The sequence below is a fragment of the Salmo trutta genome, chromosome 22, assembly GCF_901001165.1.
Source record: "Salmo trutta chromosome 22, fSalTru1.1, whole genome shotgun sequence".
Taxonomy (NCBI): domain Eukaryota; kingdom Metazoa; phylum Chordata; class Actinopteri; order Salmoniformes; family Salmonidae; genus Salmo; species Salmo trutta.
Window position 1 is genome coordinate 9,856,111 of NC_042978.1, and position 27,236 is coordinate 9,883,346.

Consider the following 27,236-nt stretch of genomic DNA (forward strand, 5'->3'; position numbering starts at 1 on the left):
ATCCAGTAAATGGTTTCTCCAACTGCCTTCAGCGACACTCGGAGTAAATTCAGCCAATGTGCTATGAAATATCACTCCTCAATGGCTGATATTATACATTATTATTTGTGGTTTCTGTATATAATATAGTTCTCCCGTCTCCGGGCCATTTGAACAATACCTGCATAGTCTACACTTGTTTTTTCTTCTTCTTCTTCACAACATTAATGACACACACAAAACGGACACGGGACACAACTGTTTTATGTAGGCCACATCTCAATATATATCATCCACTGCAATTCCATCAACAAAACCCTAGAAACGAGTATATTCACTACTAAAAGTGTGTCAGGAGAATTGTTAAGTACGAAACCTACAGCTGTGAAGTTTTTTCTTCCTTTCTGTACACCTTGGTGACAAATCTAATGTTTGCAAAGAACAGGCCTGTAGCAACAACTCATGAATAACTGTAATTTATAAAAGCAATGTTGGTAATCTCCTCCTATTGACACCCACGCTACCCACACCACAACACAGAGGCAATTATGACAGTGTGTCGACCGAGCTTACTCTCGCCTCTTCCTGCCCACAACAGTAGACGTTCTTAAACAGAGCGGACGCCTCACCATTGTTAATCAAATTGGAGCAATTACACAAAGGCAAATCTTCCTGCTTTTACAAAGTTGCAGCGGACTCAAACAGCCTCGCGTAGGCCGTAAGGGGCATTTATACTTGTAAGTGTTTTCCCAAAGCCAAACTGTTTCTATCCCTGCATCTCCTCCACGACTACATAAAACGGTACCATGTGCCTCAAAGACAGGATGCAAATGCAAATTCTGGGAATTATCAATATTTTTTTTCTATAAATGCACAAAGAATGTAAATGTTCAATTTTCAATTCTAGGTTAAATATTCTATCCTTTGCAGTGAACAAAACATATGGAAGTTATTTAGGCTTGCCTGTCTTGTATAGGATCCCTCTCCACCCCCCAAAAAAAGCCAAATATAATTGAATCAATCGAAAGCCTTTGATTATGGAGTGATCTTGACTTAAAAGATTTTAGACTTGATGAAACACTTTTTGCCCTAACTGAATGAATAAGAGGATAAAACACACAAAGTATCTTTGTATAACATTCAACTCTGAATACTTATACTGCATTAGCCAATTAGTGCAGATTCTGCTTTATACAGTTGAGATGAATTGTATTGCATGTGAATTCACCGTCTCATTTTAAGAAATTTAAAAAACATATCCAGGCAAAATTTGTATGAATTAATATTTTACATATTCATTCGAGCCATTTCTCTAAATGTCCATTCTCAAGTTTGTGTCCAACTAATATCAGGTTTCAGTTCTCCTTTAGGCCCATTTCAGTCTTGCCTCAAAGATGCACTGTACATTCTTATGAAATAATTATAGATAAATATTCAGGACTTTATTGGTTATGCTTGGTACTAGAGGTATTGGAACAGTATTGGTTTTGAAATGGTCTTCCATTGTAAAGGTTGGCAAGTCCTGGACAAAAACACATAATTGAGATCAAGTTAGGTATTTGTCATTTACATACATTTACAACCAATAACGTGGTCATAGTGACAAAATGTTTTGGGGGGAAAAAAGTATTTCCCAAAATAATAATAAAAATATATGAAAACATGAAATCAACTTAGGGAAAAATTCTAATCTTATTTTAAGATAATTTAAAACTTAAATGATGTTGATAGTTAAATATAACTGACATGAGACAAGGCCAATAGGCCTGTTGGTGGTCAATAATAAATCCATTTCAAAAACAAATACATCTTGTCGAATCTTAGACAAACCCAAAACTGTATCATGAAACATTTGATACATTATTATTTATTTTATTTTTTTACACATTTTAGGTAAGCCGATAATGGTTTTAAACACCAACCACATGGACATGCAACTGATCATTTAAGCAAGCTATTCAACCTATGTAACGTTCCCACCTCGACCACCTTTCGATTAGGCCCACAAACCACCATATTTCGGCTAATCAAACTCGAACAAGAATCAAGTCCGACAAAACGCAACTATCTTCGGGAACAGAAAGTTTTTAGTAATTCTAAACGATCATCTTAGTTATTGAGCATGCTACATGTCAGTCATAGCCGTAGTGCGAAAAACAACAAAAAAAACATTATCCATCGAATATAACAGTAGCCTTGAAACGTGTAATGTCCTAACGTGTGCTCTCCCCGTGCACATTGATCAGGACAAAGTTCAATGCCCGAGAGTGGCGGCGACTCGATTCGGTGGAAGAGGTGTAAAGAAACACAGCAACATTTTAAATTCGTAAAAGTTACTGCTGCCAAAGAACAAGCTAAAAATCGAACGCTTACAACACCGATTCTAAGTTTGAAACTTTTGGGATACAAGTTAGACCCAGCAAAAAAATGCTGCCTTTTAAATATCGCGTTTTGGCAGTAATCAATACAAAGTGACAATTGCATGCATGTTAATGACTCCCAAGTGCAGAGACCTATAGGAAGCCGTCCAGGGGAGCGTTGGAAAATGATGTTGCCCCCCTTTGTAAAAACATTGTGTGCATTCATTCATATCGAATATGTGGGAAGATGATAACGCGCACATGTAACTTATAGGAAAGGCCATCTTCGTTTTAGGATTGGAACTCAAAAAGTAGTCCGCGTAAAAGCGCGCTCGACATCGATATGGGTCTAATATGAACTGAAATAGACATGCATATATATATATATATATATATATGTGTGTACATATGTAGGAGATAGGCGCCATCCGCCATGTGTTACTTAGTTCAGATGGCTCTGACAAACCAGGAATGCTACTGCACACAAAGTTACTTGTCTTGAGCAACGTCAGTCCATTTCGCCCTGTCCCTGAGGAAGAAAGCGTAAAATGCAACAAAAACGGTTAAACGCAGACGAAAGGCTCACTTACCTGTGTTAGGCATAGCGGAGAATACATAGCTGTTGTATCTAATCTTGGATGTGGAGGGTGTATGTATGTGTGTATGTTTGGGTTACACGAACGGGTCTGCGTGTTTATGTGTGTGATGGTGTGTGAGTGAGTGTGTGTGTATGTGTGATATATGTGTGGGTGTGTGTCCGTGTTTGCCCGTGTATGCGTGATGGCTGTGTCCGTGATGGCTGTGTCCGTGTTTTGAAAAAGAAAAAAAAAGGAGAGACAGAAGGGAGAGAGAGAGGGAAAAAATAAAGCCTGCTTCTTGCTTTCACATTTCCAACTCTGCGAACTGCAACCAACGCTTCACCACTCCATAGAGCTGAACTTTAACCCCGCCTCGAGTTACACTGCTTCCACTTTCCGCACTCATCTATTGTACAGTGCAGTAAAAGCCGTAGAGCAGTCCCTTCGTTGGATAACTCAAAACTTTCACCAGAGGCATATTCAACAATAAAAGAAAAGTCCAAAGGCAGGCTGGCTGCAGCGGAGAGGTTAAAAATCACGGGAAATAGGAAAAGAATAAGTCATCTTCGGACAGTGCTAATCTTGTTCTCATACTAATACCAGTACAAAAAAAAATGCTGATTGTCAGACGTTCGTTCTTCTGAGCTCGATATGAGTTCTCCCATTCACTCCGGTTTCTCGAAGAGACAAAACAAAGCTCGCAACAACCGAAAGCATTGAAGGCATGTGGTGCGGCTGGCTTCACGGTGGAGCCGAACTCCGAAATGAGTCTGTCGGATTTACGAACAAGGAGGGTGCGGTAGTTAATGAAGGTGATAATATCCCTGAACACCCAAACAATTGCTTGTTGCTGAAGCCCGACAGCTGGTTTCCGTTTAGAAAATGATCTCTAACAGCAGACGATAAAGTGAATCCGTGTTGCGTCTGTCCTGTCTACGGCGACAGGAACCACAACCGCCTGCACCGAGTTCCATACAGATACATACAGTTCACTTTTGTCCACAGTGCCTGAAGGACAGACTCTTGTACTCCCCTCTCAGCATAGCTCCCAAAGTATACACGGTTTAAGGGAAGTAATGAGACCAACATAAATGCAATGAACATGTAGGACCGAAATATATCATGTATATATATATATATATATATATATATATATTTAAATGTTCAAATTATAGGCTGCTTTATCCTGTCTACTTGAGCCCATTAGCCCCGGAATGAAATAGCTTTTCAAACAACGCAGACCTATCAATTTCAATCAGGCGCAGGGCTGGCGCAAAACTGCCACACCAACACTGCTAAATAAATGTTCTTATATGATGTTTAACGCAAATTAGACAGTGTATGGCGGTGAAGAGTGAGCTCAAGAGATCACCACACACTATATAAGGGATATACCGCCCCTTTTGAACAAATGCTTAACTTTCAAAATTGGTCGGACAAAGTAACAGGCTTTTCGGTATTCCATATTATTTTTCGACACCTATCCATATTTACAACAAGTTAAAATTATAAATATTTGTATTATTGTTCATTGCTATTATTAATCTATTACTAGGCTTTTAGCCTATTGGTATTGGCCTATTATTATTGCGGATGATAATTGACATACATTACATTACCTATGTATCTGTTCATGGCATACTAGCCATGAATGTCAATTTGCACAACACATTTCATATGAGGGGTGGAACAACGAGAGCAGAATCTAACAATTCAATGAAGTGCATTAAACTTTACATAACCCAAAACCAAGTATCTCCCCAGATAATTATATAATATAAACGAGCAAGGGCCATTCGAGAGACAAGATTACCAATCATTTTCCTAACTCACATGTCATCATGTAAGCATGATCACGGTGCCCTCCTAACACCGACAGGCCTATTATCCAAAACCAAAGCATCGTGCAACTCCAGCATTTACGCACGCTCTACCGTGCACTGCATACTTGAAACTTATTGCATTGAGTTTCAATCATTACCGTCTAGACAAAGAATGAATTCCAATGAAATATCACTTGGACAAAACCTCCCCAAAAAGCCTCAAACAAACGGTATACTTGGCAATAGTGAAAACTACATGCGTAAAGCATGCGTAATCACTTCGGTATAGCGCCTATATCAAAAGACTGAGCAATATTTTACAACATGTCATACTCCTAAATTAGGCTACTATTGTTGTATAGCCTATACATCCCAAACGCCCAAGGTTAGCATTGGTTGCCTTTTGGGTGCTTCACCTGCCCTTGCAGACAAATAAGGGTTAATATTAATCGAAATAATGGCAATAAAGAAACGCCCATTTAGTGGCTTAAATAAAAGTAAAACCAATACACTTAAACACATTTAATCAGGACTTGCATATAGGATAATTAGCCTACAGTACGCCTGGAGGCGTTCAACATTGGTTCGACTTAGTATTTTGACGGATTTCTGTTCAAATATCAGATTGGCCCGACATGAGTCACCAACACACTCTTGGTCCACTGATTCTGTATGGGCTGCTCGAATTTGTTTTCAGTGAACAACTTCTGGCCAGAGGGAGAAGTCAGTTGTGCGCCCTCTAGGAAATGGCCAGGGAAGCGACCACAAGTGGAGTGTGTGGTTCTGCTACGCAGCTACATCTAACCACGATATACACACACCTGCACCCAAGACAGCGAGATTCAGCAACACCAGATGCATGCTTATTCAGTCTAAAGTTTCATTGACATACCGTCAAGGCTAAAGGTGGACTTGCAACTGCTATTGCTACTAGGTTATTGTTATTACAGCATAGCCTAATAATATAATATTGTAGCAAAAGCTGCTTGAATTCCCGATACCCAACTGATGTGATTACTCAATATATGGACTATAGATCATGTGTTGCTCAACATTGTAAATAAAATGTTGCTCAAGTAATTCATTGGAATAATTGTCTAGGGGCAAATGCAAGCCACACAATTGCGCAACTCAATAAGAGGGCGGAATAAGGGAAATTATCTACCCATATAGTTCATGTGCTCGGCCGGACAATAAATTCAGGAGACCTACACTGTATTTTCTCACGTTGCAGCGCATAGAACCTCTATTGAGAATAGGGCAATAGGCTAACTTGCTATCGGTATTTGGCCAGCCTTCCGGTATCCATATCGTCCGTGCAATGCTAGAGCTCCGTCCTCTGATTGGACTAAACTCCAGGAGTTGAAGCCCAGCATCCATCTTATTGGACAAAACTCATGTCACAAGGATTTTGTCGAGAAAGCGTTTTTCTGCAATCGCTCGTTTACTCTGCAGAACAACTAGTTACCACATAACGAAACAATGCTTTTCTCAATCTGGTCACTACGATGCCCTTTTATCCGAAGGCAACACGGAGAGTGCAGGCTCTGTTCTGTTTCAATACCAAAGTTATTTGGCGATAAAGATATCCGCATTGGCATACCTCGCTGGCAACACAGATCCGATTGATACGGACTATTCTCAAATCCCTGTACAAAAGCAAAGACCGACATTTTAGGCTACATTTTAACCTTTGTACAGGTTACACACCACATGCACATGTCTAGAACTTCTCAGGGTAAAAAGATATGGTAAGAGGTGTTTGCACGTACCATTGCAATGTAACGTGTACGTGAGAAACTTTAGACTGATGAGACGAAGTGCTTCATTTTCAGCCACCTTTTGTTGTAGTCTTATGTTTAATTCAAAAAGTATTAACTCGCTGCCGTTGTGTGCATTTTACACCGTAGAAATACAGTATGATAAAGCACAAGGGGAAACGGTTCTTGTATTAATCCCAAAAAAGAAAAATATATAGCAGTGAGCCTTCTTTACTCCTTGATATTTGACTGCGGTCCAAGCTTGGCAAAGCTGACTGGCTCGCGACACACACTCTGCCTATCTCAGCTTGGTTTGTTAGACTTTGTGCAGAAGTTGCAATCGATTGAGCGAGTCCCACTTTTTTATTTCCGCAATCGCTTTGCATAGTAACCACGCAGGACCCGGGCGGCAACGGAACGCCACTTCTCACTCACCATGTCCTCCCCTCGAGGAGTCACATACTGGCAAACGAGCCGGAGTCGCGTGCCAGCCAGACCACACAGTCTGCGTTTTGCTCCCGCATGGAAACCTACATTTTTTCATCCTATATATTGCTGCATACCGCACTCTCTCAGTCCTTCCTATACGTTTACGGCGCGCATGGGACAGAGGGAGGAACGCCGCGGCGCCTATTGCGATCGAAAAAACGTAGCCTTTTGGTACTAGTCTAGTGCATTATTGCTGCTTAAACCTTTAGCACCAGAGCATTGTTGCAATGCTGGACATCTAAGCAATATTATACTATTACAATGAGGATCTGCGAACGCCACTGAAGGTGCACGTTTATGGCTGATCGACAAAAATTAACACCAAATCTTTTCAGCGGATTTTCTACTGCGTCCCCACGGAGATATCGTAAAAGGTCAACCATAGTGTACGGAGGGGTCGTATTGATTTAGAAGGCATGCATCATCATGTCATAAAGTATTCGTATTGAACGCTTCTACATACTATTTGTGCATAAAGTGGGACTGTATTGTTAGGCTATATTCGTATATTTCTACGTGTTCACACAGGATTGAACAGTTGGTGGGCTGTATTTATTACCGTGTTGATTTTGCCCTTGCGGTTGACTGCAGTTATATTGTGTGAAAGAGTATTCTGCAACTGTAGCCCATAGAGCTGATATTCCGTAGGTGAGCTATACATTTTACAATGGACATGACACGAAATGGTGGTGTTGATTATTTCCTCAAATAGCCAAATAAACTCAATTTCTAAACGACAATGTGGTGTTTGATTGTTCTAGGTTATATGAAGTAGCCTGTTTGCGCGACCAGAGGTGACATTCCATGCAAATCCAACGAGTGTCCCTCTGAGGTCAAAGCCTACTATTGAAGAACATTATTTTGAGAAATGAGGGGCGATTGTTCCCACGGATGCTGACTCATGTATGTCAAAACGCATGTTGTGTATCGGGACGTGGTGAACATAGTCCTGCCTACACTATATCCTGCTGTAACGCTGATTTCAATGAGGCAGGCTCAAACAGCGCGTATCCTCCGTTTTCACATTCGGTATCCTACTATTGAAGTCGCCTATAGCTTATATTAAAATGCACGTTTGATTTTTTCGCAATAAAAATCATGACCACATCTTCATGCCCAATTATGTTCCATAAATCGTCATAAGCCAATTGCCTATTTTTCCAAATGACTTCTTAATGGTCAATTGCAGACCTACAAGCAATGTTTGGTATGTGTCAATTCCCCATCGTGCTTGATCAAGTTCCATTTTAGGACCAACTAATGAATGCAGTTATGTAGGTGGGAACCACCTGCCTCTTCACTCTTGAATTCAAAGTGTAAAAAAAAATTGGTCGCACGAAAAACAAACAAAATATAAAAAAAGACAAGCAGCCCTACATAGGCCTACGGTGTAAACTCAGATATTGGGCATCTAATCAAATCCAGACAAGTTTTATTTAATACTATCATTTTAAACATGTTTGTAATTTAAACATGTTTGTCGCTGATTGACAGTATGTGACGTCATCGTTAAGCGTTTTGTCACGTCTCAGAGGGTATATATATATCCTGTTATGGTGCAAGTTGTGCGCCTGCACCCAACAATCATACAGGTTCGCCATATGAAGTGTCAAAACGGCCACTACTTCTTTTAGTGTCGCTATTCGCCACAGAGGAACGTTCACTGGTTACACTGTACTTTTGCCACTTCTCTACACAGTTCACATCTTACAACAGCCATGTCATATCTGTCATAATAACACTAGAATCGTTCAATCAAAGTGACTATCAAGTTAAATATAACTGATTCAGTAAATTATTATTTTTTTGGCTAATAAGCATACGTTACATATTAGACTTCAAACGAGATCTCCTGTTAAATCAAAGTCAGGCTGAACGTTAAGGTGCCCTGAAAAAAATCATCCATCAACTGAATGCCAATATTAATTGGGTTTTTACTCAAGTTTGATATTTTGTGCTCGAATCTGTCTCATTTAAATCACATTATTGATTTCAGATACAACTGAGAAATGACCAACTTGGCAACGTTGTCAAACGTTTCGCAAAGAGTTCACAATAAATCTGAGTTGTATGCACGGACTGGACAAGGTTTGGGTGGCTCACAAACAGCGTTGAAGGGTGCGCGGGTATGCTTTAGGCCTATCCACAATTCTCAATACTTACAGTCACATATCATTTTGAAGTCACATATAACGTGGTTTATGTAGACTATTAATTAACCTACCGCAAAAATCAAGCGGAAGGGTCGGTGCTGTAAAGGCAAAGTTATGCGTAAAGTATAATTAATATACATGTATTCTACTTTCAAATGAAACCAATGCAATGAGCATATCATGCTTTTTATTGCTACTTGTTTTATCTGGTAAGATCGATCCAGTTCTTAGCAAAAACCCGTTGACATGGTGGCTCGAGACGCCTTTATAGTATTTTCTGCCAAGTTCTGCACACAAAAATGCCCAAAGCCCCAGCAACCATGCCAGGGCTGCCAATATACTGTACTATGCCCAAGCAAGAAGCGGCAGGGGGCTGTGCGCAGTTACAACATCTTATGAATAGCAAATACTGGAACGATCAAGTCGAATATGTAAATAGGTTTTCAAGCTTATTAGACATCGGAACTTTAAGGGTGAGTTGGAACGCCACAAAACGACATTATGGTCTATGGAGTCTGTACTGCCCCTCTCTCCGAAAGCTTCTGCGAGTGCAAGGTAAAGCAAGTTTGGAGGATCATAAACTAAGATATATCAAAGGTGATTACAGGGCTATCCTCGAAGTGAAATATTGCAAGTCATTTGACTGTCATATGCGCGTTAGCGAATACAGGTTAAAGAGGGTGAAGTGCCTAGACACGTAGCCTACCCATTGTCACCAACATTGTCGGCAACTGTCCGATTTAGGCTACCTGAACAGTTATTTTCGGAGATCCGAAATAATTTCGGAGATCCGAAAATGTGATCTGAAATCTATCTGCTCTGAAAAGGATATCAAGAGAGTGGGTGCAAATTTGAATAGATACAGTATATAAAGAGTCGTTGGCCATTTCAAAACTGGCAGATCAATCCAGCCAAGCATGTGATTTAACTTGATCCAGAATTGATTCAAATAGTTAATGATCTTCGTAATAAGCATGTTTTTTGTAGTAGTAGTAGTAGTAGTTTGCGTTAGTTTGTTGGAACAGTGCAGTAAAAGCTAAGCGGTCGTAAGCGATTCTCCATGACACTATTTCTTGAAGAATAACTCATGACTAAAACGCATTGACACTGCCCAAAAATCACGACATTCGAAGGCTATGGTCACAGCCTAAAATAGATTTTGAAAAACTTGTCTTCGTTCAATGCTGGAAAAGTATTGATGTAGGCTATGTACCACCTTCTTCCGTACGTAAAAGAAACCAACGTTTCTCTAAGTTTGTAAACTACAGGGATGAGAATGCACAATACATTTATACAAACGAGGTGTGAAAATATAAACCTGACGGTTTCAACACAAACATTTTAAACACGTTTGGCCACCTGCCGCAAACGCGTCACTGAAAGATAAACTTTACGCTAAATGGTGATTAGACTGTTTGTTGTTGTTGTGTGATGTAGAACATCACCTTCCTGTTCCAGGTCAGTTTTATAAGATACAGTGAGGACATTATAGGCGAATCTAACCTTAAATCACACATGGCGGGCAAGACAAACACCGTATCCACCTTGACAACTTTTAGGCTAAATCAGCAAATATAAATTCTGCTTTGAGGTAAAGGTACACCACTCATACAGCTTACACACACACACACACACACACACACACACACACACACACACACACACACACACACACACACAGCTGAATATGGAAATAATTCATTTGGATGGGTTATGTGCAAAAATGAAATCCATAATCTTAAAATAGCCTACTATTAGGCTACTGTATAAGGTAAGTGATTTCAGCATTATATTTTGTTCAAATATAGGTCTACCTGTGAATGAACTGTGAATAAAGGTGTCTAGAATTGAAAAATAGGCCTACGGAAATCTTGGAAACAAAACACCAAAGTAATGTTAGGTCTATAACACAACAATAAATGTTTCTCATGCCTATTTTCTTAGGATAAAACATGATACTAAGGTAATCATCTCATGAAAGTTCAGAATCCAACATGAGAAAATCATAATAATTTCCCAGATACGGAAATAAAAAACGTCAAGAAATTAACACAAATAAATAAATGCTGAACCAAGTGTCTGGGCAACTCGTAGGCTATAATACATGCAGTTAACTATGATTGTTCATCCTGAGGTATGCTGTCATTAAGAAGTCATTCTTGTTTTTTCATTTGGTGTATAGTTTTTCATCAATTGTGAAGGTGCCGAAATTACAGGCGGTGACGGCATAAATAGTGGTGTATTGGTCGTTCAGCATGACAGTAGAAAGGATGACTGTAGAAGTCTTGCAATGTCATTGACGTTAACTGCAATTACAGCAATATAAGAACAAATGGATACAGCTGACAGGATCATCTAATACTGAAATGAAGGTGTTTGGTTGATTTATGGAGCTATTGATTTGAATTTCTATTAGTCAGAATTGATTACATATTAATTAAACATGCCTATATTCAACAGATATTTTGTAACCATTAAGTCAAATAACTATTTATTTGTCAATACAAATATAATTTGTAAACTACTAATATCAAGAAAAGCATGTTACTGTTAAGGTTTTTAATGACAGAGTGATTTTTCGCTTATTTGAATGCCAAAGAGGAGTCGTTCACAAATGGAAATATATTTCGGTGCCTACTTCAAATGAATCCCCTCCGCACATTAAAGCAGGTCGACACTCCATCTAGAGGTTCCTCATCGAAACTACATGATCTGAAGTCCTATCAGTTTGACACAACAGCACTGATATTACTGTAGTTTCAAACCGGTATGGGTTATGTAGGCACGTTAAATTTACGAACAGATTTGGCCCCCGAACAGTGTCGATAGATGTACTCATGATATAAGTACTCAACAACCCATATTGTTGATGCTGTAGGGCATGCTGTGACATAAAATAATATATCTAAAATAGGACCTCCTAAAAGTAGGATACATGTGGAAAACTCACACTTTACTCCCAATGCTTCTATCAATTCAACTGTCTGAATATTCAATGCATTAATTAAGCATAAATGGGGGAGGGAGGGGGGGGGGCTGATATTATTTTAGAAAAATGTGCTTTACCAAATGTGCTCTTCCTCGTAATGGATTTAATTCTTAAAACATTGGGATATAATTTTTAACCAAATAAATGTATATTTGAAGCTACCCTCTGTCTGGATGAAGTAAAATAAATAATATATTCACACAAATATAATTATAAAAATAGACAAATAGAGTCCATAGACAAAAAAAACAATTCCCAACTTTCGGTATGTGAACTTCTTTCCTGTTATTCTCTCAAATAGATTAGTTACATTTTTAACAATAACCCTATAATACCGTTTTTTATAGTAATGATTATTAATAGTTTATTATTATTCAATGCATACATTACATTATAGTCTGAAAATAAACTAAAAAGATTAAATAAAATTGCTTTGAACATATATGCCTTAAATTCTAAAGAGCTCTTCATACGAATGAATTCGATTAGTCGATTTTCGATAACATCTATTATTAACAAGCAACGTTCTATTTTTAAGACCTTTGGTTGATATAAGGTGGTCTGGTTGTAAATATGATCTTGACGAGAACAACATACCGGCTAAACTGCAACCCACGTCATGGTGCACTGAATGCCTGAGAAACGCGCGGTTCCACTCTTGACAATTCACAATTTTACCACAAGGGGGAGGTATTTCGATGTTCAATCTCCAACATTACAATTCTGAGGCAAGGAGGACTTTTCCTGCGCCACCAGAAAGCTATCTACACCACTCAACAGGGAACGGACAGAATATTTATTAATGAGATCATGCAAATTGTAGGAAAACACATTTTACTGAACTATTACATTGAAAACATTAGAAGTGTTTTCTCTTCCAGCGCCCAGCGCTGTTGAATAAACTTTCTGTGTGTCTGTGTGTGACAAACAAAACAAAACATAAAAGTAAAAAGCTTGTATGAACATTGCACAATGAGAGAGCGATGCTCTGTAGTCATAATTAGTTTCTGGCACACATACAAGGCGTACTCCACACACAAAAGACCACTGCCTCAGTACATAGAACATTCCCCCAATATGTCCACCTGGTGCACGATGGCTGTGAAATGGCACTTTGGGGGAGTGGAGGAGTGTGTGTGTGTGCGTGTGTGTGTTAACGCTCTGAGCCCCAGGGTAATTACACTATCCAGTTCTGGAGCAGCTTGCCTCCGAGGCCCTTCCATAGCGGGGCCTTATTAATAAAGAAGGAGCACGTCTGTGGATCCCCTTACTCTACTGTAACCCTACTGTGCCCTCCAGAGAAGCCATGGCACCAGCGTACATTACCCAACGATTCAACCCAACAAACCGGCACCAACACTAGATTCAAATGACCCAAATGGATGGGAGGGCAATATGGACATTTTCAACCAATAACGGCACAACGAGAGAGAGAGAGAAAGAGAAAGAGAGAAAGAAAGAAAGAGAGGGAGAGAGAAAAGGAAGGGGGTTACTGGGCGGTTTGGACCCTGTTGGCTCCACCTGCTGCCATTGAGCTGCCAACACTGGAGGTTGGCCAAGACCAGTCCACAGCTCAGCCTCCTCCTCCTCCTCAGCCCACACATTCACACAGAGCGAGAGAAGAGGGGGTGGGGGGGCTGTGTGAGCTGGGGCTTACTCCCAGATCACTCACTCATTCACCAACATCCTGTCCCAGTGCCAAAAATCTAACCATTACAAACCAATAAAAGTCCTCTCTCTATCAATTAGGTATGATAAGAAAAGATGGACGCCACAACAAAAAAAGAACACAAGGGTGCTATGTTTACAGGCTGCACATACATCTCTAAATGGCCCGGAATTCATTCATTAAATGCTCTAAACATTCTCAAGACAGGTAAAGTTGGTTGGAAGTGCCCTTAAAAGGATTGTGTGAATTTGGACCACGTTCCACTTGGCATTTGAAAACAAAGCCCGTTTGTCCCTCGGCGTTGGCCCATTAAAAAGAAGACCTTGTATCATCTCGGCCCGAACAAGCTGCTCCGCTATTTGCTGAACGGCTGAGCAGCAGCAGCAGAGCCTGGGCTGGTCCTGTAGCCTGAAAGCCTAGCGTGGACCAGAGAGGTACGGTGCGGCATGCTAACAGAAGCCCTGATAAAAGGGGAAGCCAGTTGTGCTATGAAAGGAGAGGCTGGGCGAACAGATGGGCCCTGGGAAGACTCGAAACCTGCACCACTGTGTGTGTGTGTGTGTGTGTGTGTGTGTGTAAAACACAGATAAGAGTGCCTCTGCAATGGCTTTAATGAGCTGGTCCTCTTTAAACAGAACTCCACACACTCTGGCCATTTCACTCTCCAGCTGCAGCTGTGACAGAGTGAGGTAATGACAGCCAGCCGGTGCCACCTGCCTGCCACTGGTTGGCTCCTCGCTCAACACAGCGAACAGCCAGCAGTGACCACAACTACATCCGTCATGGCTGAAACACTTCAAACCCACTACCTCATCTACCTCGATATCGCTGAGGTAAACACTCCAAACCCACTACCTCATCTACCTCGATATCGCTGAGGTAAACACTCCAAAACCACTACCTCATCTACTTCAATGAGGCCTCTCTCTGCTAAACACCAAAACCACGACCTCATTGACATTTACCAGGCTTCTCTGGTTCACTGCAGAAGCCCCAGCACCTTCACGTCCAGACAGTGATCGCCGCCAGTCAGCAGCGGAGTAGAATCCAACTGATACATCATGCACAGGGAGGGACGTGTCAAAAAGGTATGCCTCAGCCATGTGGAAATATACAATAGCTCAGGTTTCACCCTCAGCATCCCTCCCTGGAAGAATACAAGGAGCTAGAGCTTGTACGGGGAGGGGTCAGAAAATAGTGGTATGTGCAGGACAGTTGGAGAGCAAGAAGTACATTTCTTCCCTTCTTTACCTCAGAAAAACACTGACACACGAATACACACACACACACACACACACACACACACACACACACACACACACACACACACAAACGCTTCACATATCCTTTAATGCTTCCCTCCAACAGATTGCAGATGCACGCCAGGTTTGGTGTGGCCCAGCCTGACAAGGAGCCCAACGTTTAATCTTTAAAGCCCCCATGCAGTCTTTTTCATGTTATTTTTAAATCATTACTATACTGAATGTCTAATAAATCACTATTTATTTCAGGAAAATAACTCTGAATATATGTTTCATTTATTTCCCTCAGCCTCTTTTTGCCATTGAAATGGTCAGTCTGATTGTGCGGGTGTGTCGACACAAATTGAAATAGATTTACATTCACAGCCCCGATTGGCAGACAGGATCGTATAGACTAGAGCCTACCCAATCACCCCTTCAAAGTAGGAGGATGCATATGTAAATTAAAGATGATTGGTCATTGGTCAGAACAATCAGATCAGATTGCGATGATGTGGGCCAAAAACTCCATCCCATTCCTATCTGAAGTAGGTTTGATATGCCAGGCATTTTTTTCTCCTAACAGCTCTTATACAAAAATGACATCATTTTCACAATTTCTGAGTGTTATTTCGACCTCCGTGTGGAAATATCATGGAAAATCTCATCATCTCAACAGCACTGCTCCCTTTAAAAGAGGCCTGCAGGCAAGTTTTTAACATACGCAAGCTGTTGGCATTGCCAGACATATGCTGGGTCTCGCTCACACATCTCCCCTTCCCCTCACTCCTTCTGTCTACTAGGCAGGCAGGCAGGGCCTGGGAGTAGCTGCCTGCAGCAAACTAGCATGGATGTGCCCTGCTCTTCTCACTACACTAGGGCTGGATTCAAAATAAATCCACCACAATTCAAACCAAAAAAAAGTGTTGTGGCACAATGTCTGAAAATGTTTGCTGTCATTTGCCTCACGTGAGTTCGGCCGTGTACAGAAGTACTGTAGTGCCAATAGTGTGGATGGCTGACGTCCAACCATGTCTCTTGATATTGATAAGTACACCCAGCTCTTTACAAGACATATAGAGGCGGTTTTCAGCACACAGATTAAATCTAGACCTGGACTAAAAAGGGTCCATTGAGCTTGCTTTATAGTTCGGGACTAAGCTTTATCTGTGCCTGGAAAACGGCCCCGTAAGTTGCGACACACTGCATAGCGGAGTACAGACCTGTATGGCCTTATTGGCCTGTGACATTATATAAGATGTCTCAGCTTACAGAGTCGCCTGTAGTTGAGGGCCTTTGTGTGTGTAGCTGTGCAGTGGCTTTCACTCCACAGAGAGCTCCACTGATAGACTAGACACACAGAGGCACACACACACACACACACACACACACACACACACAAACAGATGTACAGACTCACAACCCCCCCTACACACAGCCCCCCAACTCAATATAAAAACATCATAAGACATCTGCCAGCTGTCCCCCCCCCCCCAAAAAAAACAGGAGATCTGCACACACAGCTGGATGTGGAGACCATACCCTCCCTCCCTCCCTCCCACCCTCCCCTCCCTCACACACACCCTCCCCACACACACACTCCCTCCCTTCCCTCCATGCACATCTCCCCCCACAGCATGGCGGTGTAATTGTCAGGTGAATGGGATAAAATTAACTAAAAAGGGAGGATTCAGAGGCAATCCGCTAATTACAGCCGTTCATTATGGAGGAGAGGGAGAGAGCGAGAGAGAGAGAGAGCCTTTAGCAACTAACATACCCAGGCTTTTTGGACGCAGCTGGGAGAGATGAGAGAGAGGAGACAGAGAAATGGTTGGTTCGCGCTGCGCTAACCCTAGCGACAGACACACCGGTTCAAAGATGGGCCCCATCGGCTCGCAAGTCGATGGTAGCAATTAAAAGGTTTAAATAAATCATGTAGTTCCCTCTCATTCCCGACGACTACACTACACTAAGCTTCTCCTACATACTTTACTTGTGAATAGTCACTATAGCGTAATCATTTAATGCTTTTTTAATTGAAACACCACCATCCTATACTTTCAGTATGTGGGGGTAGACTGTAGACTGGGGCCTACTGTCTTTTGTATATTCATTCATTCATATCCCTTGTACAGGCGAGGTGTCTGCTGCGAGCTATATAGCTGCACTGTAGACGGTGGCAGTAGCAGTGGTGGGACTTTCTGGCTCCTCTCCGTGGAGCGGCTTGGAGAACCCGGCTCGGGCCCCTCTCCTGGGGTGTGACTAACGTGGGGCGACAGTGCCAAGGCAGGAGAGGACAGCAGCCCTGCCAGCGAGCTCGCGCCACACGGCTCGGTTCAAGGCCGCTTTTGTTGTGGGCCCACTATCTTCCCACAACATGTGCTTCCGTCAGGCCGGGGCCGCCCAAATCCCTTATCGAGAACCTAAATCCTCTTGATGCGCTCCCGCGCTCCCCTTTAATGTCTTCATTTTCCGTACACATTTCTCTTGAGACGAGGGGAGGTGGGATTCAGAACAGATGAGTAATTCATCACCACATTACGGCTCTACCTTAAATGTATAGCTGCTGCTGGGAAAGCTTTGATCTTTGTGAATTCATATTAATGTTTGCTGTGCTGGGAAACAAACTGTTTCACCATAAATAAGTAGCACATTGAATGGATTCTATTGATGAATTCATAAAAAATACTGTGTGCTACATCCCCATGAAAGGGGACTCAAAAGGATTCCTGTTCAAATAAAATAATAATCATTACAAATTAAATAGTCATTAAAAAAAAAGGTCACAGAAAATAAATGCTTTCAAGGAAATATCTGAAAAATAAAACAGCAAAAACTAAAGCAAACTAAAAGAAAATCGGAATATAAAATCCTGAACTGAAAGGAAATGTCAAGCATGTCTGAGTGGCACCTGCTCTCAAAGCACCTCCAGTCTTGGAGTAATGTCTCCCCCTGGTGGCTATTGACTGCCAGTGCACAGCTTTGAGTTAATTAGTGACTCAATGAAACCCAGTGCATCAAATAACACAGGGTTAACAACACAAGTACACACTGTCACACTTTTTACGTCATATGCCATATATTACACGACAATCCCATAGCGACTAGGAGAGAAAATGACATTGGAATTGTCCAGTCCCCATGGACAGGCAAGCCTCTCTCTCTCTCTCTCAGAACCTGGGCAGGGGTTTCCACCACAAGGTCAGAGAAAAGTCATCCCTCTCAGTCCCGGTGTAAAACCCCCCAGCTTACACTCTCCCCAGAAATTGGTTTTGAAAAGGACAAAAAGCGGCTGGCTCAGAGAACCAGATGTGGTTGTGGCTACGTGGAATTCTAATAAGATGGCAGACTACCACGCTTAATCTGCCCTCCTTTCCTCTTCCTATTGTTCTCCCTTTCTCAGTATCCCGTGGCCTGCTTGGAGAGGCAGAATGAACTGAACCAGCTCCCAGAAAAAGCAAGGCAAGGCCCTATGTTTCTATAGGCCCCGGTGCTAGAAACAGCACACTGTCTCTGTCACACAGAGATATGCATGTCAGTATGCATCCCAAATGACACCGTATTCCCTACATGCCCTGGTCAAAAGTAGTGCACTATAAAGGGAATAGGGTGCCATTTGGGACAAAGCCTCAGTAATATATTCACTAGGACCAGATACAGCATCACTATCACTGAACCCTGAATAACAGAGTCTGAATGGATCACTTTCCTTACAATTACATACCCTTGAAAAGTAGGTACCGTATACCACAGCAAAATTATCCAAAAAGGGGAATTAAAGTAGTGTTTTGCATTAAGTAGTGTTTTTTAATTGGCACTTAATTTGTTGTGGATAGAAGAGCCAATATTCATTTCTAATGCTGAACCCGGGAGAAACACGCCACCTTGTGTTAAAAACAGTACATTGTGAAAAATGTCTAGTGCGCAGTTTCTCAAAAGCATATTCAGGCTAAATTAATCGTTATAACCTTCTAGGAACATCGTTACATTTTGAGCGGTTTCCCAAAACCATCGTTATTAACGCTGCACTTGAAAACGCTCGTAATCTAACGCCTGCCGCAGACCACTCATAGAAAATCTAAGTGCGTTGTTAGGTTATTTTTTGCTCTCCCGCATCACGTTAAACAGAATCACATGGTTTATCCGCCTCTTTGTGACGGCAGGTAACTTCAGAACAAAGTTGACTACAAAAAGTTGTCAATGTCTTTGCATTGATAAACCAGCGTCGTATAAAGAGACGCTTCAAATGAAAACCGAAATGACTGCATCAAAATATAAATACAGTAGGCTATAGGCCTATTTCAATCATAATGAAATGCATTTAATAGTCAAATCAATTGAGTTCTATTTTGCTACTTGTCAGCTAATGTCTGTAATTTGTCTCAATATAGTTCATGATGTGTAGCCTAACGTGCGCAATGACGTGCCAAATCTTGGTTTAGTGCATTATCATAGGAGTAAGTATCAGAATAAGCTGCCTCAATATGTAGCCATAGTTGATCATGTATTTCTAAGAGCTGTTCCGTCGTTAGTAATGCGGAATTCTAATGTTAAGGTAGGATTTGAAAGGGATTTTGTTGATCGGAGAGCAGTGGTGTTTTTCTCTTGATTCTATTAGCTTGGGCAGATGCCTCAAAGACGTACTTAGCGAATGTTCTCTCTGCGTGGCGTTTAGGGAAAGGTGTGTTCGGCCTAGATCTTGAGATGTTTTAGGAAACACGCATCGTGAAAAACACTTGTAAGACTGATCCTCGGACGACCCTGAACTTGCCCAATAAACGTTTGTTTTGATTGCAAAATGTTTTGGTACAGCCTGCACTAATGAACAAGGCCCTAGCCTGCCAGGTGGGGTGAGTGGTGAACATGGCAGGGGTAAAAGGCCGTAGGTACATGCCTCAGAGTGGGGATGAAGGATGCTGCAGGTAGAAGACGGACACACGCCATCACTCACCGGCCCTGCCCTCACTCCCAAACAGTGAGGGGTAGGGGAGAAGCAACAGTGGAGGGCAAGATCCTATCCTGTTCTCAGGTGTGGTTTTATTAGTATTTGTCCAGTACTATCCCCCTGGTGTTTTTTTTTTGGGGGGGGGGTTCTGATTCTTCTACCTTCACATCGTTGCCTCCCTCCCGGGGGGGCGTGATAGCTCAGGCTGGCTCAGCTGGAGACCAGGGGATGGTGGTGGAGGGCTTCAGGACCACACAGAGACGAGACAAACTAGAGAGGGGGGCCAGGCCAAGTGCTTAGATTTCTGAATCACTTTCAATACACCTCTGTCTGCCTGCCTGCCTGCCTGTCTCCAAATATGTATCTTTCTATTGTTCCCTGTCTCCCTCTGGCTCTCTGTCTCCCCCCTAATTCTTGGCACCACAGCATTAAATCGATGTGCCCTGGTGAGCGAGAGGGTCAGCCCTTATTTCCGCACGGCTTAATGAGAAGCACACGGCCACGGTCTGCTCAGTAACCCCACCCCCCCCCCACTTTCACATGCTGTCCACCACGCCGTGGGGCTGCGGGGGTTACCCCCCCAAACCTGACTGACCTAGATGATCAGCCCCGTGGGAGGGAGGCAGTGAGGTTAAGGTAGACGAATCAGATTCCATATCCCCCTGGTGCTTTGGGTGGGCAAAGGAACTAGGCGATCTGTCTTGTTCCTTTATAGCACAAAGCTGGCTTCTCTTGCTGAGACGGTCATCGCTAATGGCAAAGAAACTAGCTGTACGCAGTTTTGTACAGACCCACCCACACATTCTGGCTGCGTCAGTTACATTTTATGTTTACATTTTAGTCATTTAGCAGGTCGGTCTTATCCAGAGCGACTTACAGGAGCAATTAGGGTTAAGTTCGAGCCGGCGGCCTTTCGGTTACTGGCCCAATGCTCTTAACTATTAGGCTACCAGCCGCGTTCCTGAGGTATGCTATGTTCAATGAGTGGAATTGTATCTGGTCCCGATTGTTGTTCACCTGCGGTATATATGTGTTTGTGTGTGTGGCAGGGCCAAGGGGCAGTGTGTTTGTGTGTGTGTGTGTGTGTGTGAGGGATGCAGCGCGTCTGACTAGAGCTCCAGGTCCATCTGTCAGGGCCATGGTTCCATCAGTCATGCGATGGCTCCAGCCCATGGCCTCCTGCTAAAACCTCCCCGCCTCTTATTTATCCACTCAGTGTACCTGGCAGAGCCAGAGAGTTGCACTGAAGGACATGGCCACCGCCTTACAGGTGCACTGTAGGATTTATATGAGACTGGCCTCTAGGGGCGCACATGAGCCAAAAATAGTCTCTAAAATGGACCTCACAGCACAGAAACGCGCTTCTGTGTCCCCCTTTTCAACAGGCTGACTTTGAAAACTCCAAGGTGGGTCACCATCACAGAAATACTCACACAAGACAGAGAACACATACAAGACAGGCACAAGCAAACGACCGCGGACACGTGGACATCGGCGATAGACCAGTCCTGACATGTACCCTAGACTTAACTTTATTGCATTTTTTCCCCTCACTTGTCAATGTGTGTGAGAGATGTGTGTGTAAGAGACTGGGTGGATCTCTCTCTCCTGTGCATGTTGGTCACTGCGTGTGTGTGTGTGCACGCAAGCGTGTGCGTGCACGTGGGACAGCTGCAGACTGGTGTCCCTGGGAATAGGTGCATCATGAATATTCAGGTGGAGCCTCTGGATGAAACAGCTGCCAGAAAGAGAGAGATGGAGAGCGAGACAGAGACCGAGAGGCAGAGAGAGACAGAGGCCGAGAGGCAGGGGGAGAGGAAGGAGTGAAAGAGAGAGAACGAAGGAGTGAGAGGGAGAGAAGTGAGAAGGAGAGAGAAGGCGAGAGAGAAAAGGAGAAAAAGTGCGAGATAGCGAATCACATGGCCCCAGACAGTTGTTTAAGGCCACATCCTGGTCCTGCTGTAGGGACCGGACTATTAGGAGGAACAGCTTTGAGGCAACAGAGGAGAGCCCCTACTACACAGACAATCTGCGTTCTGTTCTTTTGTTTAATTACAGCACAGGCAATGCTAACTGCAGACTTGGCAGCAGCAGGTGGAGGGACGCCTGATTGTTCACCGAGTCTCTAACAACCTTGATAGAGACCACACACCACAATATTTGACTGTACTACAATTAGGTACTGGGCTGTATGTAGAACAGTATCTTAGACTACCAAAGCACCACCTCTTCAGTCTCTGCTCAGACACCTGAAGTGTGGATACAGTGAACATTAGCTCACCCTAGCAGTAATGAGAGAACTATTGAGGTTTTCACAGAATTGCAAAACACCGGACTGTCACAACCTAGATTTCAGCCTTAGTTGATGTTATATACACACTGAACAAAAATATAACATTTTCTAATATTTCACTGAGTTACAGTTCATGTAATGAAATCGGTCAATTGAAATAAGTTCATTAGGCCCTAATCTATGGATTTAACATGACTGGGAACACAGATATGCTTGTTGGTCACAGATACCTTTAAAAAAAAAAGGTAGGGGTGTGAATCCGAAAACAGTATCTGGTGTAACCGTCATTTGTCTCGTGCAGCGCGACACATCTCCTTCACGTAGAGTTGATCAGGCTGTTGATTGTGGCCTGTGCGAAGTTGCTGGATATTGGCGGGAACTGGAACACGCTGTCGTAGACATCGACAGCGTGATCAGTTTCCATACCATAACCCCACTGCCAGCATGGGGAACTCTGTTCACAACATTGACATCAGCAAACCGCTCGCCCACACGACGCTATCTGCCATCTGCTCGGTACAGTTGAAACCAGGATTCATCCATGAAGAGCACACTTCTCCAGCGTGCCAGTGACCATTGAAGGTGAACATTTGCCCACTGAAGTCAGTTACGATGCCGAATTGTAGTCAGGTCAAGACCCTGGTGAAGATGGCGAGCATGCAGATGAGCTTCCCTGAGACGGTTTCTGACAGTTTGTGCAGAAATGATTTGGTTGTGTAAACCCACAGTTTCATCAGCTGTCTGGGTGGCTGGTCTCAGACGATCCCGCAGGTGAAGAAGCCAGATGTGGAGGTCATGGGCTGGCTTGGTTACACGGTTTGCGCTTGTGAGGCCGGTTGGATGTACTGCCAAATTTTCTAAAATGAAGTTATGGTAGAGAAATTAACATTCAATTCTCTGGCAACAGCTCTGGTGGACATTCCTGCAGTCAGCATGCAGTCGCATGTTTCCTCAACACATGAGACATCTGTGGCATTGCGTTGTCTGACAGAACTGCACATTTTAGTGGCCTTTTATTATCCTTAGCACAAGGTACACCTGTGTAATGATCACACTATTTAATCAGATTCTTGATATGCCACACCTGTCAGGTGGATGGATTATCCTGGCAAAGGAGGAATGCACTAACAAGGATGTAAACAAATTTGTGCACAGAATTTGAGAGAAATAAGCTCTTTGTGCTCTTTATGGAACATTTCTGGGATCTTTTATTTCAGCTCATGAAACATGGGACCAACACTTTATGTTGTGTTTATATTTTGGTTCAGTATAACAAATTATCATATAATCCAATGGATAGTGCATGGGGAGTAGTTCCATGGATAAATCACCATTAAATATTGGTGAGAACCACAAGTGAGCACATTACCATTTCCCTTTAGTTTCCTGGTTGAACTATCTGTAGGCCCCTGTAGTCTCACATCTAGATCAGATGTTAAAATGAATCAGATGTCATTTCCTTACAGCAACAACTGCTTCCTTTCTTCAGACTATTCTTTTGTCATGTTCTGGGAATTTTGCGCTGCTTGCCCTGGAGGCAGTTTCCAAACCGTGTGTTTCGGGGTTAAATCAAGTTCCCTCCCAAACTTTTCCCCTAAATATTACAATTATAACGTTTGCTCCTCCGCCCGGGGAATAAAGACAAATTCTCATTTGGGCTGTCCAGATGTTTGAGCAACAAGCAACAACTGTCTGTTAAAGCTGCTGCTTCTCAGGAGAGCCACCCCGATCACATGTGATTCATCTGTTCACAACAACAGAAAAACAATGCCACCACGCTAAGACAGGCAGAGATACTGATATACATGAAATAAAGTCCACTTCAAATTGGATCAAAAATCTTTGACAGACTTACAGATCCAGGTGAAGCTTCGACCTGCACCAGGTATTTTGCATTAAGTCAGTTCAAAACTTTTCCATTTGCAAAAATACTTAGTTAAAAAAAAAAATGTACAAGCTCCTATGATTGAAATGCTAATCTATTTCTAGACTGGCCTCGTGTATCTGCCAAGAAATTTGACCCAAAACTCTACCACCCCATCCCCTTTCAAAAGTGTAAAATGGAGGACTACATTATTTCATTTATAGTTTTGGTTTATTTCAATTTTGTTGAACATCCTTGTTTTTTTCACGGTGTCTCAGTTATCGATGCAATACGAGCCAAATCTGTTTCGGAAACTTGTGTCATGGAAGTGATGCGTAGAGGAGAACAGATGGGATAAATTAATTAGCGCACGTATGTTTAAGTAGAAAGGTATTTATTTGCGTGAGTGGCCAAGGGCCGGAATGAAAGAAAGAAAAGGGAAAAAAGAGGGACAGGGGAGTACTTATTTTTACAGAATCTCAATGAAACCGGGGTTTTTCACAAGCTCACAGTGATCGGGTTACAACACAGAGTGGTTTCAGGGAATTATAAATAAATACGAGTAAAATAGGCAATCTGGAGTGGAGGAAAGCTCTTTGTTTACGGGCGGCTCTGGAGACCTGAAACGGACCCTCTACAGGAAGTTCAGCTGCTTCCCCTCAGGTCCAGTTTAGTTTTATTAGGTACAGTCCTGTAGAGATACCAAACAATGAGTTGCTCTCCCCCCCTCACTCTGCCCCTGCACGTGTGCCGCTCCCACAGTGGATCTCTGGCCTCCACAGCATATCCAAACAGTCACAGACATCTCTAACATACTTTAGACGGACGCAGTCAGAATTCTTCCAGAAGAAATGAACAAGAACCAAACTGGCTTGACTTAATGCAAAGCATCTTTGAGAGTTGGAACGTCGCCCCTAAAATAAATTGCCACCCTCTTCTGCATGCATTCTTTAAGCCTCATCAATAATTGACAATCAGCATGCACCTGAAAATGGCAAAAGGCACGGGAGGACAGGTGTGCAGGGCTGAGCTTGGCTGAGGAAGCCAGTGAAACAACAGCTTGCTCTCAGTGGGGGACCCATAGGAGCAGGTGAAAAGATATCCATTGCACCTCTTTTACAGTGTCTACCTGACACCACTTTAGAAAGGGAGGGAGTGGTGGAGGGAGGGAGGGAGAAGGGAGCTTTGGCAGTACAGGAAGCCGGACGAAGTAGATGAGAGTGCAGGGTGCAGACGGCCAGGTTTGGGTAGCAGCGAGCAAGTGCTGCAAAGTCAGTCAGTCAGAGGAGAGGCCAGGCCACGCGAGGGTCAGCCGTCTCTTATGAGCTCAACCCTAGCGTAGTGCATGCATGACACAGAAGTCACAGTCACGGAGTGCCGCGGTTTTGTTGAAGCCCCATCGTGGATTCCATCATCTGTTATTCACCTACTGTAAATAATCAGCCTGAGAGCTTATTTAAAGTGAATAGGTCTTTCATTTATCCAATCAATGTGTAGGTTTTTCTCTGTTTAAAAAAAAGTTACTTTTTTAAACCAAATCTGTATTTTGGATGTAAAATGGCATGTTATAGTTGTGTCCAGACAGTTCTTTTGTTGCAAATTGTTGTTTTTGAGAACTTACGCCAACCAATGATACGCTACCTCATCATCGTTGCAAAGTATGGGGGAGCCCGAAAAAATTGAAAGGCTCCAAAAACACCCAAATACTCATTTTAGAAATTGAAACGCTCTCAGTATAGTGATGCAAGTCTTTAGAGATTGTACACATGAAATTGTCGATCCGAACTTTAGCCGCAAAGTTATTTTCCATTTTGTGTGGCTCAAACAGTTTCCCCTATCCAGCTGTTCCATTCAACAAAAACATAGACATGTAAAGTGTTGCTCCCATGTTTCATGAGCTGAAATAAAAGATCCCAGAAATGTTCAATACGCACAAAAAGCTTATTTCTCTCAAATGTTGTGCACAAATTTGCTTACATCCTTGTTAGTGAGCATTTCACCTTTGCCAAGATAATCTATCCACCTGACTGACAGGTGTGGCATATCAAGAATCTGACTAAAAAGCATAATCTTTACACAGGTGCACCTTGTGCCAGGGACAATAAAAGGCAATTAAAATGTGCAGTTTTGTCACACAACACAATGCCACAGATGTCTCAAGTTTTGAGGGAGCGTGTAATTTGCATGCTGACTGCAGGAATGTCCACCAGAGCTGTTACCAGAGAATTGAATGTTAATTTCTCTACCATAAGCCGCCTGCAACATCATTTTAGAGAACTTGGCAGTACGGCCAACCGGCCTCACAACCACAGATCATTTGCATGGCGTCGTGTGGGCGAGCAGTTTGCTGATGTCAACATTGTTAACAGAGTGCCCCATGATTGCAGTGGGGTTATGGTATGGGCAGGCATAAGCTACGGACAACGAGCACAATTGCATTTTATTGATGGCAACCATGACGAGATCCTGAGACCCATTGTAAGGCCCCTTTTTTTAAGCTATCTGTGACCAACAGATGCGTATCTGTATTTGCAGTCATGTTAAATCCATAGATTAGGACCTAGTGAATTTATTTCAATTGACCGATTTCCTCATATGAACGGTAACTCAGTAAAATCAATGAAATAGTTGTGTGTTGCGTTTATATTTTTGTTCATTATAGAATGGACAGAGGTATCGGTCAAGTCACAACAATAGAATATAATGTTGTGGAATTACATTTTAATGCGTACAACATCTTAAGACCTACATCAATATACTGAGAGCTTTGTCGTTTTTAAAAAGGTAGTGTTCGGTGTTTTTGGAGCCTTTGCTCATGTTTATCCGCGGCCACATACTGCAGAACAAGCAATGAGGAAGTGTATCGCGCGTGGGGTAAGTTTCTCAAAACCAAGCAAAATCGGCCAAAAAGTTTCTGGAACCTTCTATAACAGACAATTTACTTAAAATTGAGATTTGGTTGTAAAAAAGTTAACTTCTCCTTGAAGATAAATAATCCTCTGCCACCACAACCCCACCAGCAGGGGGTATCCTGGGCTATGAGGTCTGGCTGACCAGTGGTTCCCACTGCGAGGTGTGTAAACTGAGCCAGAG

At 42.5% G+C, this 27,236-nt stretch overlaps 1 protein-coding gene across 9 annotated transcripts in view; it reads right to left on the reverse strand.

The window, feature by feature from the left end:
- nfia (nuclear factor I/A) overlaps positions 1-27,236 on the reverse strand; it is a 178,665-nt gene that overhangs the window by 132,362 nt on the left and 19,067 nt on the right. The window contains exon 1 of one of the 9 annotated variants that reach the window (XM_029706509.1): positions 6,513-7,152. The exons of 6 other annotated variants lie outside the window; for them this stretch is intronic. In XM_029706509.1, coding sequence (XP_029562369.1) covers positions 6,513-6,515 — 3 coding nt within the window. In that variant the 5' untranslated portion in view covers positions 6,516-7,152. Of the gene's footprint in view, positions 1-2,929; positions 3,955-6,512; positions 7,153-27,236 lie in introns of those variants that run through there. 2 more of the 9 variants (XM_029706508.1, XM_029706510.1) reach the window with 2 other exon arrangements.